Source organism: Grus americana, chromosome 20 (assembly GCF_028858705.1).
Source record: "Grus americana isolate bGruAme1 chromosome 20, bGruAme1.mat, whole genome shotgun sequence".
Classification (NCBI taxonomy): domain Eukaryota; kingdom Metazoa; phylum Chordata; class Aves; order Gruiformes; family Gruidae; genus Grus; species Grus americana.
Window position 1 is genome coordinate 11,429,951 of NC_072871.1, and position 21,271 is coordinate 11,451,221.

The following is a 21,271-nucleotide window of genomic DNA, read 5'->3' on the forward strand; positions in this document are numbered from 1 at the left end:
TAGTGCTCAGTGCTGAGACAGTAGCTATTCCAATGAAAGGCTTTTTAGCTTTAGTGACCTATGCATGCAGAGTTTAAATTAAGAAAGAATGCATGTGCAATGTAAAGTGTCTGAGGTTTGTTCTCAGAACTGACTTTGGAGTGTTCATTTCATTAACTTCAAATAAAAACTAGGCTCCATTGCTTCTGGAAATAAAACTTCTGTCATTTAAGCACTGAGGTGCTTTCAAAAACTTCAGTTCTCGTCATTTAAAAATATTTAGAAGAAAAGCATATTGAAGTCTGATGTTCCAGCTCAGTAGGCATGTTAGGCAGCAGTGCTCTTTCACTATCTGTCTCTAAAGAAGAGGTTTCGTTCGTTTGTGTCTGCAAACGCAAGTATTTCAGTAGGCTTCATAGCTAGTTGTTTCTTTGCGCTGTTGTAACTGCACTGGGTACAATGACTGAAATCACAGTTCTTAATAATCTTGCAAAATACTTCTTTCTTGAGTTAACAACCGTGTTTTTAAAACTTTATCCTTCAGTCATCTCCTAAAACAGTGGGAAATCTGATGGAGGTTCTTGGTATCCACAAACCCTGTCTGCAGGCTGAGGATCCAGCCTGCCTGACCTGAGGATCTCCTCTCCTGATGAGCCTCAGTGAGCTGAAGGCAGTGCACACAGATAAAGCAGTTTGCCCTGGTGAAGGCTGGGGCTTCCCACAGTTTTTAAAGACACATCTTTTAATTTGACAAGTTCTGAAAGATGCTGTTTAATATTTACCTCTTAACTCGGGAGGGGGGGCATTTGTGCAGTGGGTTGTTGGTTTCCAGCCAAGCCCTGCTGCACTCCTAGAATCTCGCTCCTCCCTGGAGGAATCTGGGAGCCTGATCGCTCTCGTTGACAGCACAAACAGCTCAGGAGTCAAATCTCTCTCCTCGGCAGCAGCGGAGTGATGTAGTGAGATCTCATGTTTCAAAGGCTTAATTACTTTTACAAAATATATTAGTCTCTGTCTACTTTGGTAAGCTATCAGGTGCTTTCAGCGCAGACAGAACTACACTTTGCTAAGTAAATGGACAAAGAGTGTTTTGCATCTTAGTGTTGTCGATTGTTTCTCTTTAATCCTGGTTGCTCCTTCTTTGCTAATTTGCAAAATTCATTAATCCGCAGTGGGTTTCCCAGTCATTACCATGAACTGTATGTTTTGTTTTGTGTGTGTTGGTTTTGTTTTCTTGATTTTTGGGGGTTTTGTTGCTAGTTTGGTTTTTTGTTTGTTTTTCCTTTTTTTTTTAAATTGCCACATTATTCTCCAGTAATAGCCCAGAACACCATTGTAAGCAGTAGAGTTCTGGGAATTAGGAGGGACCCATTGTTTGCTGTGCTGCTCAGTGAGCTGTCAGGACCTTTTGGAAGGATGTGTGTGTGTGTGTATCTCGAGGTTTTTGTTCCACGGTATCTTACTGCGACATTAGTGTGCTTTCAATCATTGGTGCTTGTTGGAGGTGAACAACTTTCTTTGGGGCACGCTAACTCTAACTCACTTGTTGCTAAAGCCAGTGTTGGAAGGATTTAATTTCTTCTGGACAGTAGTGTGGAAATTCACTGTAATGTGCTGCTTTTTCTACTAGTCCTTCTCCCATTCTTACTGATAAGATACCGACTGAAGAAACACTTGCATCTGTTTTGGATTCCTTTCGCGCCTTTCCAGGCCTTGGTCTCTTTCCAGCCTGAGTCTGATAAGAAGACACCATCATGTATGGAAGTATTTCAGCGACATGGATAACCTGGGCAGAGGAGATTTGTCTCACTCCTTTGCTGGGTCCGAGGACGTTTTCCTCTCCACCAGCAATGCAACAGTTGTAGTAAAGACAATCTGAGATGAAATTTCTGTGCATGGGGGACCAATCTGGAACAAAATTCCCTGAGCTGATTCCATTTAGCTTCAAACTTTGAGACTTAGACTCAGTTCTGATTGACACAGGTCTGCTTTGTTAATGATCCTGTTTGCTCCTCTCTTGCCTTTAAAAAGAGAGAGGCAGAGACAGAAAAAGATTGCAGTTTTCCTTCCTGGCCTTGAGAGCTGTTGTTCCACTCTGGAAGTGTATGCTTGGAGCACTTTACCGATACAGCCACACTGATATCCTTGCATAGGACTTCATGCACTGATATAAATATACAAGCAGAGATGCGCTTCATGTGACTGGCTCGCCTGTTGTAACCAAACCCAATCTGTATTGAAGGAAAGGTGCGTTTTTCCTTGTGTAACTTTGTCTTTTCAACTGCTCAGCTTATCCTTGTGTAACATTATGGAGGGTGCCTGGTTGGGGATCTCTCTTGCAACCCACCAATATGGCCATGCCGAGAGAAATCTGTTTTCTAAAACTGCACTGGTCAATAGGTTTGGCTATAAGCAAGTGCGGAGTTTGCAGTACTGTGCTATTTTTCTGGGGAGGGACATAGGATGTAGCAGCCTTTTTGCTTACCAAGGCTGGTTTAGGAACTGTGCTGTACCACAGGTTATAGTGAAACTGATACACTGAGCACATGTGTGTTTTGTACTGTACGTGCAAGAATTGCATGTGGGTATAGCGGAAAATGCTATTTCTTATTGGAAAGCATTGCCTTTTTGCAGCTTTTCTGTTGGTGCTACAGTTCTGTGTAGGGTCTGTGAAATAGCGTTAAAGTGCAGCTCTTCAAGATGCTATGTGAAAGAGGGTATGCTCCCCCAAATTTTTGCTGCAGTAAGTGCTTGTCTGAGTGTGTTATGCATCAGCTGATGTGCTGAAAGTGTGTTCCTTGCCTGGACAGGAATAAGCCACATGAGAATAAATTTAGGATACTTGTGTCCACACTGTCGTGGTTGTACTTCCTTTGATTTGAACTTCATCCATATGCAGGAGCTTTAAGAGAGGCTTAGGACTTGTCTGTTCTCACTGTGCAGGAAGCTAAGCTGTGGGTGCTCTCAGAAGGAGCTGTGCGTGGGGACACTTAGCTCCTCCTGTTAGGAGCCTGTCTGTCTGCCCCCAGCAGTTCGTGGAGAGAGCAGTGTTCCTCTGGGCATGCGGAGGGAGACCACCTTCCTCCCTTGGGTGTGTTAGGCAGTAGGGAGCACCTTCCCCTCTCCCCTGCATAGGGAGGGGTAATAGACTCTAAGATCCAATTTTTTTCCCTTTCTCGCAGAATGATTGCAAATTTAAATCAGATACGTAAACTCAGGCAGTGGAAACTGCGCTGATGCCTGCTCGGGGAGCAACAGCAGCTTAGCTATCACAGTTTATTCACACCTTAGCTGACCTGCAACTTCCTTGCATAACTGAACAGATTTATGGATCTACTCAACCTTGGCAAAATCAGCGAGGCACTTTTCATCTGAAATAATAGACTACATACAGCCTTTTGCACGTGTTTGGCTATGTTTGCTTTAAGTTAACACATTGAGTTATTCTAGAACATGCTTGTTCAAAGACAGGGCACTTAAATTGGTTTGGAAACAGATAAAGCTAAGTCGGTGCAACCTGTTTCGGGGAACACGCTAAGGGCTGAGTGGTGGTCGTAAATGGGAAGGCTACTGCAGTGGAACAAGTTCCTACTACTCTGTCAGCTAAACTGCAATAATTAACTTGGTGGGTGGGCGTACTTACTCTGCCCCGTTACCAAATATAACGTTGTGGTGGCTCGGCTAACAAGTAGATATTTGTCATGGTAATTCAATCACTTTGATTTCATTGTTCATCCCCTTAACTGACTTGATTGTCATATATTGATTTAGGTAGACTTTGCTTGGGAAAGTTGCGGTGCTGCAGCTGTAAACCCAGAGTACGATTTACACCAGTGGCAGCACATCCGTTCTTACTATGTCTGTAATGCTTTTTGTCCTGAAACAAATCTGTTCTTTTTCATAATAATAACTTCAGTCCCTTTAATATATAAAAATAAATTTTAAAATTGAGTAGGAGAAAGTGTTGGAGCACAAAAGTGCGCGGGGGGGGATGTCTGTTGATGGGGGAAGGTATTTTCTCTAATGAATCACTTTGGTTCTACTATGTACTGTGAAATGCTTCTAACAAGTTAACGTGGATCTGTGTCTGTTTATTAAAGTGTGTCTTCTCTGATGATGTTTGCATGGAGCTGCCCATAAGGATAACATCTGTAGCACTTGTAAATGATATTAATAATGCTGATATATGGCCATGCAGTACTGGTGATGTAAGAAAGAATTGAAGCATAGGTTATTAGGTGCACAGAGCAGAAAACAATACTTTAAATAGGTAATACATAGGAACTGAATGCTATTTGCAAGGGCTCTGTATTTTTTACTTTGCTCAGAATACTTTTTGTACTTAGTTTCATTAAGAGGAGGTAATCTTCCTGTTACATGTAGCCTCTTAAATTCAGTTGGAAGTGGAATTTGGCTGTATCTAAACCCTCCTCCCTAACAGGTGTCATGAAGGACCTCTTGGGTGTTGTGGTTTATCTTTTAGAAATGTGTTTAAAGGGTGCTGCAGTATGGGGAAAGGGATAAAGCAGATGGCACTTTTAGCTTTGCAGTTTCTTCAAATGACAATTAGCATTGTACTTAGTAAAGAACAGTTAAGTGTTTCCAGAAGCCTAAGTTGTGGTATTTGAACACCTTGTAAATAAAGGTTCCTCTGTGTGTTTGTTTGGGTTTTTTCTTAAAATTTGGTATAAACATAACAGTGAGAAGGAATTAATGTATAAATGCATGGGAAAAGACTAATTGTAGATGGTAGGGGAAATATTCATATCCCCATTTCACAAGTGGGGAACTGACAAGCCAACAGCATGGAGTGTCGAGAACTGAGCTGAGGCGTCAGCATCCTGTTTTGTAGCTGTCTTTGTAATTCTTTGCAGGTATAGCAGAAGCTTGGAGATGCTCTGCCCAGCAGGGAAGTATTCAAGCTCATGGTTTTTTGTTTTTGTTTTTCACCTTTTCTTCAAAATGCTTTGTGTCCAATAATACCTCTTTTTGGAAATCAAAGTGCAGAAGAAGAATCATGACAAAACCTGTTGTGGAAAGACTATGTGTAATTTATTCACTATAAGCTGAATCAAACTGAGTTTAAGTTTTTTTTTTTCTTATACTGTAAAAGTACACAGAGCACCATATGCTGATTAAAAAGGGGAAGGGCAGACCATCTTTTTCAGAACACAAATGTTTAACTGTGCAAAGCACATCCTTTAAAAAGCAGAAAAAGAGAACCCTGCGAGGGTGTAGACATACGATCATCCCGTTAGGAGTTCTGAAGCCTGTGCGGGTGTTGCCATGTGACGCTTTAATGGGTGCACCTAAATGCTTTTATTGTGCATGTATCATCTGAAATTTGGGTCACTGCCAGAGTATGGTTTGGGGTTTTCTAGATAATTTAACTGAAATATGGTTTGCTGACCTGAAATTTACAAAACTGATTTCTGGAGTCACAGGATGAATTGGCAGTAGTATCATGTGTTGGATAAGTCATGCTTTGGAGAAGTTAGGCTGTAAAGTAATAGATGAACTGAGGGGAATTAGGAGGCAGAGCTTTGAAGTAGGTGGGTTGTGGTACTGACCTGCACTGTGATTTTTTTTGGTTTTAGTTTTTCTTTTTAAGACCGTCATGCCTTGCCAATTTGTGCCTCTTTCCTGGTCTGTCTAGACAGCTCACTCCTTAGGGCAGAGGTGCTCTGCATGCGGTGCTGTGCTTGGTCCTGGTCAGGGCAGTGGAGCCTCCTGGTCATAGTGCAGTTGGTGTCTGGGCACATGCTGATGAAACACAGTTAAGTTGAGGTGTTTGACCTGTCAATTCATTGCCCTAGCAATCAGTCAGGCTCCAGCTTTTATTCCGTCTTGCCATCCCACTTGCAATGTCTGGTCAGGAGCAGAGGCTGCAGTCTCCTACAATCCCTATTGTCCTCATACAGCATCTGGTGTGTGGTGGCCCTTTCTGTGTATTCCTGCATGGCAGTAATAACAATGACCAAGCCTGGATGAACCACAACAGGGCTTCTCACCCCCTGCTCTAGTCTGTAGTTCAGAAAAGTAGAGTGGATGCAGCGTTTAACAGCAGCCTCTGTTCAATCACATTTTCAAACTGCATGAAATAAGAAGTTTTAACTTTGTATCTCCTCACTCTATTTGTTCCTGTCTCTTTTCCTGACTTTCTCTGTTTTGCTTTTTCCCAGAGGGTGTAGGTTACCTGCCTGTTTCCTCTTCCAGTTTATCTGCTCAGTAGTATTTGTATCTGTTTCTTTCCACCATTTTTGCTTCCTGAAGGAAAGTAAGTAAAAGGAACCCTAGGATGACTTCTGCTGAAGCCAGTGAGTATCAAGTTAAGACTGTTCAGCATCATCATCCAGTACTGAAATGATTAACAGCTTCAGCCTGCTTGCTTGTCACTTGGCATGTCTGGGATGGACCTGTTGCTTCTGGACTTTTAGATGTACGTTTTCTCCTTAGCAGTTCTCAGCAAGTGAGATTTTCCTCCTTTGCTGCTTGTGTGCTGTGGCAGTATTGCCTGATGGTGGAATCCAAAGATCCCCTGCCACTGAGATCTGTTACAAGCAAGTTCACAGTGAAGGAGCATCAGCCTGTCACACAGTTTCAGTCTCCCACTTACAGAGCAGTTGGGAATGCTGACATGAAGGATGCTAATAAAGGGTGACTGCGGTTCAAACCCAAGTGAGCAAATGGATCTGTAGTTCTGATTGGTCTTGAAGTATGGATTTGAACGTGTAAGCAAGGGTGAGTAGAGGTGGAGCAGTAGATTTTGTCCATCTGTGAAGTTTAAAGTGATGATAATACCAGAAACACTGAGAGGTGGAATAACAAAGAGGGCATCCAGCAGACAGCATTTGTGCCAGTTCTGAGCCTGTGGAATTGGCCGGTCTGAGGAAGTTGTGACCGAGTCTGTAGAGTGTTTTGCTATGCCCATCAGCAAGGTTTGAATTTGGGATCACCAAACTTTTTTCCCCTCCTTGGCTAACTTTCACGTAGACATGGAGACTCCTCTTCTTGACTAGGCTGCAATTTCTTTTTATGGTGTTTTAGGAAATGTGATGAAAGCAGGCAAGATCTCCATGCTCTTCCACACCTTATGCTTGTGCAATGGTACTTCTCTAGCTAGGATCACGTTCTGCAGCAATCCTGCAGTGAGAGGATGTATCTTCAGGGCTGGGTGGCATTGACTAGATCAGCTATCATAGATATTGTAACTGCAACAGTGGGAGCATCCACAAGTCTGATCAGTCTGAATAGACTCTCCAGCCCCAGCTATCTAGCACTTGACCTCCTTTCTCATTTTATCTCTCCCTAATAGACAGCTAGAGAAGAGGTTGACCCAGTTAGAGGGGCCAAAAAGTGTGGAGAGCTTGTGTGTGTTTGCCTAAACCTTCATTAGAAAGAGATGTATCTTGATTGACCAATTAGTTGTATCTTGTAGGTGATAAGTCTGCAAAACCCTCTGTGGAGAGGTGCTGAGCCACAGAAACTGTGCAACTTATGGAGAGGGGAAAGTTGCTTAGCACTTTGCAGGATGGGGCTTGAAGTGGTTACTGAACCACAGAGGAGGACTGAGGTGCTGTCTGTGTTGTGGTTTATACCATACTTCCAATGTGCCTTCAGCCATGTTCCTGCCTCCCTTAGGTCCCCCACTCCTGCTCCTGACATGTTGGGAGCTTGTATGGTATGTGGCGATGTGCCAGCACCGTCCCAGCACTTCCTTTTTGCCTAATGGCCAAAGCTGCAGGGCTTCTGCTGCACATGGGTTTTTGAGGGACTGCAGTAACCCCTACAAGTGCTAGAAATTGCCAAATAAGCGTGCAATGTATCACAGTGCACTAGATAAGAGAGAACATATGCTCAGAAGCAGATTCACCTTCTCTCCTTTTCTCTGTAAGACGTGACTGACTGACTGCTATCTGGCTTCTCTCTGGCTCTTCCCTCAATTATGAGGTGATATAGGTTTAACCCTGTGGGTCATGCAAGGTAATTTCATTGCATCTCCACCTTTCCCCTCTAGGAAGAAATGGCACGAGCAGACTCTGCCCAGGCATGTGATTATCCCAAACGCTTTCCTTTCAGTGCCAAATGTCTGTTATGAAAATGAAGGCTGAAACAGCCCAACACTTTTTTCCATTGCCACAAAGGTACAATTGGTGTATCTTGTTGTGAGAGGCACAACCACTAACATTTTCTGGTGAAGCACCTACCCGTTCCTATCCTGTTGATTTGACTGTGTCTTCCCAGAGTGTTGATGTGCAAGCCACCAGCTGGTTTACCCACTGTGAGACCTGTTCATAAATGCTTATTTCCACAGCTACAACTAAGCATTTTCATTATAGGTCACCCAGTTAATTTGCTGAAGTACTTCCTGGAAGTTTTTTGCAAGTGCAGCTCACTTTATTTCAGAAATCTCAGTCCAATCCTTACTGCAGAGTCAGATCTTAAAGCTGGCTGAACTTCTCCAGTCAGGAATCCAACACAGAATAAGCTCTTTAACCACTCACTTTTCCTTCCTACTGTAGCCTTGTTAACACTGTGTGTAACTCAAGAGCTTGCACAAAACCAGCATATGTCTGAGTTAAAATTTACCTCCATGTTTTCAGAGGACCACAAAAAGTAGGGCTGGAAGAAATGTCCAGAGGTCATTCTGTTCTCCCAAATCCAAAACAAGATCAACCATACCTAATCCATTACTGAGGCCAGTTATTTAAACTGTTCTCAAAAGCAAATGGAAAGCTATGAAAATGAACTTGTGACAGTGTGAAACATCACTCCCTGCACTTGAAGCTGCAGCCTTCAGAAAGCAGTTGAGCCCCATATGATTTGTGTGTTGCAGGAGGTACGTGACCTGCATCTGAAGTCTTGCTTGAACTTGATCAGAAGGAGCTTCCTGTGGCATTAGCAACTCAGTGGAGAGAAATACTCTGGCCTACAATCATCAGAAAGATCATAATTTTATTTAAGGTGCCTAGAATAGTGCTTAGAAAAGTCCCCACTGCTTTTATAGTCAAGATAAAGTGACTTTTGGGTACCTCTGAGTTTGAAAGCATGATGTGAGACATCTTAAAGCAGTCTGATTTGCAGGGAGCACTGAGTATGTACCAGGACTGAAGGCCCTTGAAATTATCAGTTACTTCTGGATGATTCTTATCTACTGGTTAGGAACCCACAGGCTCCTTACTGAGGAAACACCTGCTCTTATAATAGCCAAGGAGAGACCAAGGGTGGGAAATCTATCTGCATAATCTGATGAGCATTAAACTAACCAAGTCAAAAGCCAAGGAACTGACTTAATCTTCTGTGATCTTTTTCCTTCCCTCATGCAGAGGTAAGTTAAGGACACAGTTGCATCTCCCAGTCACAGGATGTTATTGGGGCTGTGCTCAATATAATATGCATGAAAAGCAAATCTCTGATGTGTGGAATTAATGATTTGGGAGACAACGAGGACAGCTGAATGGACTTTCAGAGTGCAAAGCTGCAGTGTGCCATGGGGGCTCTCACAAGCCAAATTCCCATTTCCTGCAGTGAAGCCAAGTGCAAATGTTTCATCCCCAGGTCTTGAGGGGGTGGCATATTGTGTATAGCATGTGTGTCTGCCAAGGCAGCGTTGGCTGGTAAAGCAACTTGTCTGTCCTCAAGTCTTGCTCTCAAATCACAGATCCTTGAGTTTGAAGAGAACATCCCTCTGACATGGAGTTAGTAGATAGTGAAAGCTGCCTGAAGTTCAATTCCTATATGGGGCTGTGGAGGGAAAGGAACGCACAGTAGGAGGAAAAGGAGGACATCCACCAGCTTTGTTTCCTTCTGAGGACCCTGGAGGAGTGGTAGTGTAGCCCACTGTAAAATGGAATGTGGATACTACTACCCTCAATTCATAATCTTATCTGACTTTAAGGTTGTGTTGAGGGCTAGTAATAGTGTGCTAAACCATTCCTGCAGTTGCAAGAAAGTCTGGGCAAGATGATCATGGGCCTGCTGCTTCTCTGAGACGGGGAGCAGCATATGGTGGCACAAGCTTCTAGCTATTGCTGCTGTTGGGGGAAAAGGGACCGAGCGTCTGCTTTGGTGGCTGCAAGGAGCCTATGCGGGGGAGTAATGCTTGGAGCAGCAGTGTGAGGACACCTGCTCAGTGTGGTTCTGGCTGCTGGCTCTGTCCTGCCTTCAGAAACGCTCAGTCGCTGCCTGTCATGTTTGAGAGTGCAGTGCTGCTTAGGAGGTGCAGTTTCTCTGACGGGCTGGCTAACGAGATCAGGGCCAGGCACTGGCCAGGGTTCGGGGTTCTGCTCTCGGCTCTGCCGCAGGCTTGCTGGGTGGCCCCTGGCAGGTCACTTCACCACGGTGTGAAGCCTGAGTTGTGAGCACCAGCTCTTCCAAGTAGGAACAGGGTCATACTGCCTGTCTGCACAGTGCTAAGTACTGAGGGACCTTGGTCTGCACAGCCTCTGTGTGCTACTGGAATGTAAATAATAATGTGGAGATAAAGATGAGGTCAAGGAACATCTCTTAAACTTGATAATTTTCCCTGATGGGAAGATTTATATTGCTGTTTCTGGCTGGGCTGGAATTGTGCCAGTTTTTGATCGGTGTCCAAGTAACCATGCAGAAATACTATACCAAGGGAAAAAGAGTTGTTGGGCTCACGGACTAACATAGAGCTTGCTACCTTCTAATTTTGCAATCGAAACAAATGCCATCCTGTACTGCACGAACAGCAGCAAGGGAGTGAGCCATCCGTTAAATGTTCGGCACTGCCAAAGGAAGTGGCAGAACCGTTAGCTGAAGCAGCAGGCTTACTGGCACAGTGCACATTTCATGGGGCTTTATAGCCTCTTTTAAAATAGTCTCGCCACTGCAGACAGTCTGTGGTCTCCATCAGCTGAGTAAAACGTTATCCTACTAGTACAGGGAATTATTAACATGTTTTCTCTCTGCCAACTGTCTCTCCACTGACTGACCCATGCAAGCAACTCAATGAAAGAAAAGCTAAAAAAAAAAAAAAAATCCTTCCAACCTAGTTGGTGTGTTTTTTGGTTTGGTTTTTTTTATATGACTGGTTTGGCTGAGGGATGAGTCAAACCCTGTTGCTTTGTTGGATGCCACACTGAGGTTGCAACTTAGCGCAGGACAGACAAACTCCAGAGAAGCAAGACTTATTTGAGAGTTTGGGTTTTGCTTTTAGTTATCGTCTCAGACTGGGATGAGTAAGAAGGAGGAGAAATACACAATGTGGGAAGCGGCATGCACTTTCTGTGTATGACAGCAAAAGGGTGTACTTTAAATTTGTAATATCAAAGGTGTACATGTGCAGCCAGAAAAATCAAGAACAGCTTCTGTTACTTGGACATTGCAAGTCTGAGGAACAGGATAAGTAGTAATTTAAAAATCTAAATTTAAGAACTTATTCCTCCAGGGTGCTAAAAGAAGTCCAACCTGAGACCTTCACTGGAAGATGCACATGATGTCTGTGCCAAGGCTGGTTTTGGCAGTCTTTGTTCCAGGCTTGTACAGTACCTTGTACAGTGATGTCCTGGTTCACCACTGGGCTCCCTAATAGTTTAAATAATACTGCTGCAATTTCAGTAGGTACTGAAGTGCTTGACTGGAGCTGTGTATTTTGCTTCTTCTTGTAGTTATGGGACAATTTGTGTAAGCTTGCTTGTTTTTTGTGTGTGAGTCTACTCGACTGTTGTGTTGGATGATTTTGTGTGGTAAGTTGGGACGTGAGATCGTCCTACGTCTCACTTTCCTCATTTGATAAATGAAGTCTGACAACTAGTAGTTTTCTCAGGCAGGGCTGTGGCCTCTCTGAATTCAATGTCATATACTTCTGGACATTTCCAAAGCATTTGCACCCTCAGCCTCCAGACTCCTCATAATTCTGCTTTTTACATTCTTAAAAAAGAATATTATTTTGAAACTTTAGAAGTAAAGGAATGGATGTAGAAACAAATTTTTAGCTTTAAAAATAAAGGCATAATCTGATATCAAAGCACTTTTTCCAGCAAATGATGAGGAAGCTGATGGACCTAGGGTTAAAATGGTGCTGTGAGGCACATGCACATTAAAGCTGTATTTATGCCAGGAAAAGATAACTTCCAGTGCTGCTGAGCCCACGTAGCTATTCCTGTCTTTCAGCTGCAGGATCCAGCATTTAAATGACAGTGCTGCTAAGAGATTTGGGGTTTGTAGCCACTTTTGGTTGTAATAACCAATGAGTTGGAGCATGCAAGTTAAAGAGGATCAGCTGTCAGAGGACTAGCCGAGTTGGCTGTCACGAATCTGCCCCTCCTACTTTTGGTAATGTTCTTAATTAAAATCCTTTCTGAGTTGTGTCACTGATGACTGTTACATGCCTCTCATGTGAACTGTGCAAGCCTTGTTTAAGCTTGATGGTCAAAATGTGCACATGAAGAGGTGGTGCATGTCCCAGAGAGTTTGCAGGCTGGCTGGGTGGAGCAGATGGAGACAGAAAGGAACTACCGCTATCTCCATGGCACAGATGAGAAGCTGTGGTGTGGAGATACCAAACGCCTTGGCTCAGGTCAGAGAGGGAATTTGGGAGAGGCATGACTAGATCTGTGGTTTTTGAATTACAGTTCTGGGATTTAATAAAAATTAATTAAAAAAAAATCCATATCAAATGCAGTTTGACAGGTAGGAGGACATCAGCAAATTCAAATGAAAAGAGAATAGTTGTATTTAACTTTAGGTTATTTAAAGGGAAGACTTAAGTTACACTGCATCATTTCAAACTTGTGACTGAAATGCTCTATAGCAGCAGGAATTGCTCTCTGTGGGTGTCTTATTTCCCATCAATCCTTGCATTGGATTCAGTTTGTTAATCAAGAAGACAGCAAACAAAATGCTTCACTGGTGGTCACCAGGGGCCTGCAGTCAATGTTGCATACACTCAGATGATGGACGTTGCTCAAAGGCTTTGGGGTCTGAAATCCATGCAGAGAGCTGCCCAGAAGGAGACTGAGTGAAACCACCCAATTATCTTTTTTCTTCTTTTTAATTCTTTGTCTGTTCTCCCCCTCCTTGATCCGAAGATTGCATTTTGCAGTATTTCTGCTGCTGCTTTAAGTTGATGGGACATCAGGAGAAAATGCTTCCCCAGTGTCTTCCAAATCCAAAATCCCAAGGAACATCCTAGTTTTGAAATTCCTTGCCCAGAGGATGCCAGCATCCCTGTCAGCTGCTTGGTGATCACCCTGCCGGCCAACAGCAGCACGACCTGCGTGATCAGATGAGGGAGCTGAGGAACAGAGACTAGTCCTTTTTGAACTACTAAGCTGGGCTCTCGAGTTACCAAAGAATAGGGACCAGAGGCCTGATTCTGGATCTATACTTGTGCCATATACATGGCACAAGAAAGTCCTACTGTCATCTCTGCTTTTTCTACATCCTTGGAATGTAACAGGTCTTGTGAATGGATGGTGGCAGTGTCATAACTGGTCTTGTCTGTTCCCTGCGTGCGTAGTCACGCATGGATTTGGTTTAGGTTTTTAACAATTTCATTTTCCATAGAAGTACTATAAAATATTAACTATACAATTAACTCTAAAAAAACCCACCAAAACCAAAACTGGATCTGGTTTCTGGAGCCAGGGACACCTGTGGGCCGGGCCAAGCCAAGCTGGTCCACAGCAAGGTGCGCCTAGTGGCCGCGGCACCCAGAGCACTCGGGTGTCCCTGATGGCTGTGGCACCCAGAGCACCGGCTGCTTTATGGTGTGGTTCCCTGTGCCACAATGTCACCAGGGTGCCAGAGCGTTCTCCTAGTTCTGGAGCTGCTGGGGCAGCAGCTGGCCTCCAGAATGCAAATGCCTCTGCTACCTGAGCAAGCCTGAGAAGACTGATATTTAAATATCCCTCTGTGTTTCAGATCTGTTTATGTCTACTTTTGTAAAATTCCCCTAAATTAGGTATGTGTTTACTTTTTTGCCATCATTTAATCAGCAGCTCAAAGGGTAAATTGACATTTTAGTCCAGATAGTCAGTAGAGATGATGAGGGATGTAAGAAGGAAGAGGCTTGAGGTTTTTTTCCTAGGATGTCTTACTGCTCTCTTCTTCTCCCTGTATTAATGCAGCTTCTGTCTCTGCTCATGTTTCTCTGTGCAACCAAGAAGCATATGTCAGTGAGAGTATTTGTGTGGCTTTCTGAATGTATTTGAAATAATTTGCCTCTCGAAAGTGATTGTGGTCTGTTTGCCATGAGAAGAGTAGCTGCAGTCCTGATGTGAATTGAAATATCAAATGTTTATGGAAGATGACATAGCAAAGCTGTTTACCATATGGTATACAAGATGCAGTGATACTATACCATTTTTTTTTTCCCCTGGAGTTTGCTGGTAATGCAGTTTGTGTATTCTTCTGCATATCTTAGTGCCTTTAAGAGAAAGCATGACAAGGGTCTCTCAGCCAGGTCATGGGATATAATATAAATTATTATTTGTACTGAGCCTGTATCTTGAGACTTTCATATGAAACTGAGGGCACAGCCAGGTACGTGTAGTAAGGGACATAGCAAGACATTTATGAGATTCACAGTGCAGATCACTTTGAGTTAGGATGTTTCTGGTGACACCTTTCATTCACAACTGTTCACAGCACCTCTGTCTGCCCCCTCTTTCATTTCTCTGGATCAAGGTTCTCAGACAGCTGTAGTCAGCTCTTGATTATGGGATTTTTAGACTGACCATTGCACCAGGGTAGAGGCTTGTAAGCTGACTCAGTGCCAGCCAGCATGGGTCTAGAGACAATGCAGTTAAGTTTACATTGAGCTGCAAGCTATGGATTTACTAGCTTGGATCAGCACATTCGTGGGAATCTCAGTATTACATCCCAACTGTATTCCCTAACAGTATTCTTATGCTACCCCATGTGTTTTCTTTGTGCACGAAGATGCTCTCTGAGCCAGATAGAGCAAGAACTAGTCCTGTGAAGCTTACTGGCTCTCTGCAGGCTTTGAATTTGGTAATTGCTGTTCCACTGTCTCTTGGGTCTTGAACTATGCCCATCATCAAGGTAAAGTGTGTTACAGGGAATGAAGCAGATGGGGTAAAGAGCCTGAGTTAAGACACTTCTGCTGTTGATTGAACATGCCTACTTCAAGTAAGTATCTGTATTTACACATTATCTTCTTCCTCTCATTTGATCTAGGTTGTATGGTTGGACCCTGGAAATGGGATGTCAGTCCCATTCAGGGAGCATAAAGGAAGAAAGAAAATCTCCCAGTTGTTGCTGCTGTGACAGAGAGTGAGAGCAAGAGCAGGAAAATGTCGACAGTCACATCAGCAATCCAGGCTCCTCAGGGCCCTGTGAATCCACCACCTCCGGAGGTCACTAATCCTAATAAGCCTGGCCGGAAGACCAACCAATTGCAATATATGCAAAATGTTGTGGTAAAGACCTTGTGGAAGCATCAGTTTGCTTGGCCTTTCTACCAACCTGTTGATGCAATTAAATTGAATTTGCCAGTACGTATCTATCATCTTCTGCTCAGTATTCTGTTCTTGGAAAGCTTTGTGTTAGTGAGATCAGTTTTCTGATCATTGGATCAGAATGGTTAGGTTGCTTTTGGGGATTTCCTTGAATGCTCTTAGACTTGTTGAATTAGAAGATGATGTCTTTCAGAGCTGGAGAGGTGCAGATCTCTGAAGGAGAAAAGTACTTCTCGATGAGGGAAGAGAAGAACACACAAGCAAGCTTTCTTAGAGCAGCTGAAGCGTAGTGCTTTGTGGTTTACCTCTGGTTACTTTTATGTGTCTTCACCCCTTGTCCCGCCTCTGTCCAATTTGAGAGAGTCTTGAAGTCCACACTTTTCTGAGCATTTGGCATTGGGCTCAGTGGAACTTGTGTTTGTGATAGGACTTCCTGGATTTGCTACTGACTTCAGTGTTGAGGAAGGCAGGAGAAGCTAATTACCAAGGATACTTCGGAGCTAGATATTTTCAAATGCTATACTGGAATCAGAAATAACAGCACAGTTGCATTTACCCATCTGCCTCCTGTGCCTGATGATATATACTCTCAGAGCAGATAGTGCAAGATTTAGCCTGGTTATTCATAAATAACCAAAGTGTACTAAGCTGATTTCTTCTAGGGAACAGAGCCACACGCTCTTCACCTTTTCAAAGGGGCCTTGTAGGTATAAAAACTCAGGAGTGGAGGCACACAGCTACGCACCTGCTTCACTTAAATACAGACACTGCCCTGCTGTCTGCTCAGCCAGGCAGCCCATTGCACGTTCACTCTGGCTGCTTTGAGCAACAGGGTTGCATGTAGGATTTGAGGGAGCATGGTTCTGGGATGTAAGGTCAGGAGAGCTCCAGTTACCGCAGGTTATAATGCAGTTTTATGGACTGTATTAGGAGTCCTTTGAACTCTGCGATGTTGTTGATGGGTATTATTTAAAATGCTAGCCAATAGAGTAAAACACTTAATGCCTGTATAATGTTTCTCTAGGTCTGTGTTTATTTGTGCCTTCTTTTTGTGGATTTAGTTCCTCAGTGAGGAATTGCGAGGTGGTTTTAGGGCAGGTTACCAGAAAATTTAAAGGAGTTACCAGTTGCAAGAATAGTTGTTTTTCCATGTGTGACCTAAATCTGCACAAGCCCAGTAGCCAGCAGGATTGCCTTTCCTGCCCTAGCGTGCCTTGCCTGGAAATATTGGTGTCTCGGGTGGTGCTTGGGAGTTGGGCTCATAGTGGCCAGTGGCTGTACGTGGCTTCGTGTGCACCTGCAGCAAGAGGGCTTGCTGTTCTCCAGAGCAGGAAAATTACAGTGTATAACTTTGCATGCCTAGAGCATCTCCAGGCTAATAACAGCCTCTATAGAGGCTTGAGACCAGCCCAGAGAGAAACTGGGTTAACATGTGTAAGCCTTTCAAGGGCTGATGCCCTTAAAAGAGAGACTGAAACTTTTAGCACTGTCTTAGCCAGTGCTGGCAGTGATAAACTTCTGTAGGTGCCGGAGGCAGCCCTTTAAAAAGGGAGACAAATGCTGTTTCCCAAATTGCAGCCAGTCCACTGTTAAACTAACACCCTGCCAAAGCTAGCGCTGACCCTGCTGCCCAGCCGCTGGTCCTGTGTGAGCACGAAGCACATCGATGCAGCCTTAGTCTGACTGTCAAGTGTGGCACCCTTCCACTCTGCTGCACAATCCAAAATGGCACCGACAGCCTCGTAAGGGGTATCAAGGCTGCGAACAGCTTCCAGGGAGAGCTGCTCAGAAAGCGTGTTTTTGTCTGCATACTACACTTGCTGCCTTCCCAGTCCAACTGTCCTTATAAAAAGCTGGTAATATCCAAGTAGCCGTTTGTGTGCATGTTTGAGCATGTATTGGGGGGAGTTGTAGAAGGTTGGTGCTTGCGGAAGGAGTTCTGGTGCTTTGTAGTCAAGTTCATAATAACAATAGACTAAAAATTAGAAAATAAAAGCAAAGATGGTACTTGCACAAAAATTTGGGGATGTTTTTTGGGAGGGGGAATGAAGAGAAAGCTGGAACTAGAGGGACATGTGAGCAACACGCTTTCCGCACATCAGGAGATGTAATGGCTTTCCTGTTTCTCCAACAGGATTATCACAAAATAATAAAAAATCCCATGGACATGGGGACCATCAAGAAGCGCCTGGAACATAATTATTACTGGAGTGCCAGTGAATGTATGCAGGATTTCAACACCATGTTTACAAATTGTTACATTTATAACAAGGTAAAGAGCCCAGACAAGCCTTTAGCTGGGGCACTGCCTAGAAGAGGCCCACCTACAACTGTTACAGTGCAGGTTTTAAACAGGGCCAGCTCGGCTGTGCTCCGGGCCCTCCTTGCAAGGATTTGAAATGCCACTAATTGCAACCACACTACTTGAAATGCACAAAGCTGTCTTTGTGCTGTGTCTTTCTTTCCCCAGACTAGTTAAAATGGCAAATGTGCCTCTTCATTATAGGTAGATTTCTGTTTTGGGGTTATGTAGCAAGTTTTTACTCTTTATTTCCAGTTAGGAATTCTTTAAGGTGAGCAAAAGTTTATGCAGTGCTTTGCAGGTGTTCTGTGGGGTATTAGTGCTATTGTTACGCTGGCTGTCTAGCAGTGAATAGTATGTCTTAGCAGCAGAGAGCAGTTCAGGAAGTGTAACACTTCTCGGCCTATGTCTCGTCCATACTTGCACACCTTTAGATTGCTTATTATTGTTTTAGGTTTGGCTTGTTTGCTGGTTTGTTAGGTTGTTAAAGGCCTCTATTCTTTGTATTATGTTTTATACAGTGGTTTGTCATCATTGACCCATACTGGAGAACAAGCTGAAATAAACAAATTAATTAGTTTGAGCCACAGAGTATGTGTTTACACTCTTCTCTTGAACCTGCTAGCAAGCAGGGGAGGACAGCTCATCTGTTCCAGTTTGCTGGTTCTACACTGATGCACAGGATACTGGTTATCAGGCTGCTACTGGAAATCCTAATAACTCTCTAGATGCAGCGTTCTTAGAGGCTGTAATTATTGCATGCTAGACCAGAATAGAAGAGCAGGAGTGTGGCATGCAAGGAGGGAGAAGATCTAGTCTGTTTATTGTTGGAGCTCGGATACCATCATTTATTTGAAGGGCAGTATCACTGGGGATTTCAAAGCCTGTTCTTGAACCTCTCTGCTTCTGTTATGTGGATGATACAGCATAGGCTTGTATTCTTCTTTCTGCAGCCCACAGATGACATCGTCCTCATGGCCCAAGCCCTGGAGAAGATATTTCTGCAGAAGGTTGCTCAGATGCCTCAGGAGGAAGTCGAATTATTACCCCCAGTTCCTAAAGGCAAAGGTCGCAAGCCATCAGCGGGCACGCAGAGTGCAGGTATTAACTCGATCCAGTGACATTAAATGTTACAAGCCTGTTGCCAAGGATTTGTCCACCTTAATTTCACACTAGTAGGCAGTTCTTTAACAGTGCAGGTCTAGCATAAGGGACATGTGCCTGGATATCAGGAGACTTAGGCTCTGCTCCCAGCTAGGTTTCTTTTGTTGTAGAACTTGTGGCAAATCTGAAGTGCTTTGGACTCTTGGGTGTTTAGCTGGCAATAGGAGAGTCGTTGTTACCATTTGTCAGGCATAGTAAAAGCACTCCCAGATTGAGTTCTGTGCAGGACAGCAGCTGTCCAAAAGAGCCATGTCCTTCCATTCCCTCTCCTCGAGCTCCTGCTCTTTTGCTGAGCACAGAGTAGCTCTGAGAGCATGAGAGGGGTGAAGACTGTCCCAGAACAACACATTCCATGTGCAAAGCTTGAAGTATTTTGCTTGCATGTGACTGGCCTAAAGCTCGTGGTACGAGAACTTAGGTCAGTGATTCGTCATTTTTTGTTAACCCCTGGGTAACAGCACCCAGCAAATCACACTGTGTCCTTTGTGCTCTTCTTGTGGCCCTGGACTGGAAGCCTTTTGCCAAGCCCATGATTGCACAGTCCAGCTGCACCAGTGTCACTTTGTTCCCAATGTCTTGTCAGCACTTGTAACCATCAGTACATTGCAGTGCATTTTCACTTTGTCGTTTGAAAGGAGCGCAGCAAGCAGTGGCCATGTCTTCCGTCTCCCCGCCGGCCCCGTTCCAGAACGTCCCTCCAGCCGTGTCTCAGACGCCCGTCATTGCTGCCACCCCTGTGCCAACCATCACTGCTAATGTCCCGCCTGTCACTGCCCCTCCCGCCGCTGCTCCCCCTCCGCCTGCTGCTCCGATAATGCCCGTGGTGCCTCCCACGCCACCAGTAGTCAAGGTAAATGGAGAACTCGACCCTTTCCTCTTCAGAAGGCAATATTGCTAAGCAGTGCTTTATTTTCATCCCCTCACTGCTGGTTATGTACATTCCTTCTCTTTGCATTTGACTCATTGCCTCTCTGGCCGTCGTTGTCCCTTTGGGGTGTGCTCATACAAGTGCTTGCTGTCAAGTTTGAGAGGGTTGAGAAAAGTTTTGCCAGTTTTACCACACCCCAGCTGAGGTGATGTCAACTGTAATTGCTCCAACTCAGTGACAAGCCCTCATCTGACCATTGCCTTAGCCAGTGCTGATGCTCTGATGAACGAGAAGACTGTTGGAGGTTTCCCCTGTTATGCACCATGTAGCCCAAAGCATCTCTTCCCTCTGTAACTTACACCCTCATTTCTCTGGGACTATTCCTTTAAGGTTTGCAGACTCCAACTCTAGGAATGTTCTTCTCTGCCATAAACCAGTTCAAGACAAGCCTGTCACTCCAGTTGGAGGAGACTGATGTTGCCTGCAGGTTTTGGGTGCATTAGTTCTGTCTTCCTTACTGAGTAATCTTCTGGGAGTTGCCATTGGTGTTTTGCTAGTTACTATGTTAATTTATGGGTAAATGAAAATGTTGCTCTAAATAATTGGAATTTTCCTGGCAAGCTGTATATTGCTTTAAAAATGATGAAAGCATAGCTCAGAAAAAGCTGGTTTTTTTCCTAAACTGGGAAATTAACTGCAATAGTATCGGTGTTCTCTGATGTGAAGTTGCATGGGCCAGCAGAGCCACAGAATTGTTTTGCTTATTTAACCCTATAGCTTGGGAATTACTAGAGAAATTGTAAGTCGGATCTTCTTGCAGCTAAGCTGTCCTCCTCAGAAGCCTGTCTCATACTTCAGTTTCTGTCCAAATAACTTGCTTCTGAGAATCAATTTAATTTTAAAACTCAAGGATGAACCCAGAATTGAGTTTGCCAAATACATGCTACAAAATTAATCCTACTTGGGATTTACTTAAGATTTCCCTTAGATTTCCCTAAGGAACTTTTTCCCCTTTCTCTCTCTCCAGAGAAATAAATCCTTTATAGAAGCACAAGAGAGCTGACTGGACAGTCACAGCTTGAATTTATGTGAGATATGATTTTGCCTTAAGCAAATAAAACCTTAAATTCTTGCTCTTGTCCATAATAAGCAGTCTATCTTAGCGCACCCACTAAATACAAAGGAGTGAGGGCTCATGGGTCTTTGGTGATTAATATGCTTTGGTTCAGAACTTATAGCCTGATCCTGCCACTGGGGACTCAGACATGTGGTTAAGTTACTGACTTACTAAGTCACGATGCATCAGCTGAGCTGCAGTAATCGACTGGGCGCACTCCTTTCCCTTGGCAAACATGAGGTAAGAGTCCTTGGTTTAAATCTCAGTGAAATACGTAGAGCTAACACATTTTGCATCATGTTTGGGGTTGGGTTGGAGATGTGCAAATGGCTGGTTACTGTGGCTCAGGTGACATGTAGTAATACATCGTGTTGTAGTCACTGAATTGTGTG

At 43.9% G+C, this 21,271-nt stretch overlaps 1 protein-coding gene across 8 annotated transcripts in view; it reads left to right on the plus strand.

The window, feature by feature from the left end:
* BRD3 (bromodomain containing 3) overlaps positions 1-21,271 on the plus strand; it is a 50,543-nt gene that overhangs the window by 11,212 nt on the left and 18,060 nt on the right. For 6 of the 8 annotated variants that reach the window (XR_008580001.1, XR_008580000.1, XR_008580002.1 and 3 more), the window contains 4 exons: positions 15,148-15,464; positions 17,563-17,700; positions 18,684-18,831; positions 19,530-19,744. Coding sequence is in view for 5 of the 8 variants with exons in the window: in XM_054848520.1 (XP_054704495.1) it covers positions 15,264-15,464; positions 17,563-17,700; positions 18,684-18,831; positions 19,530-19,744 (702 nt within the window). In the remaining 3 variants the exon portion in view is untranslated. The remainder of the gene's footprint in view (positions 1-15,147; positions 15,465-17,562; positions 17,701-18,683; positions 18,832-19,529; positions 19,745-21,271) is intronic. The other 2 variants (XM_054848522.1, XM_054848523.1) reach the window with 2 other exon arrangements.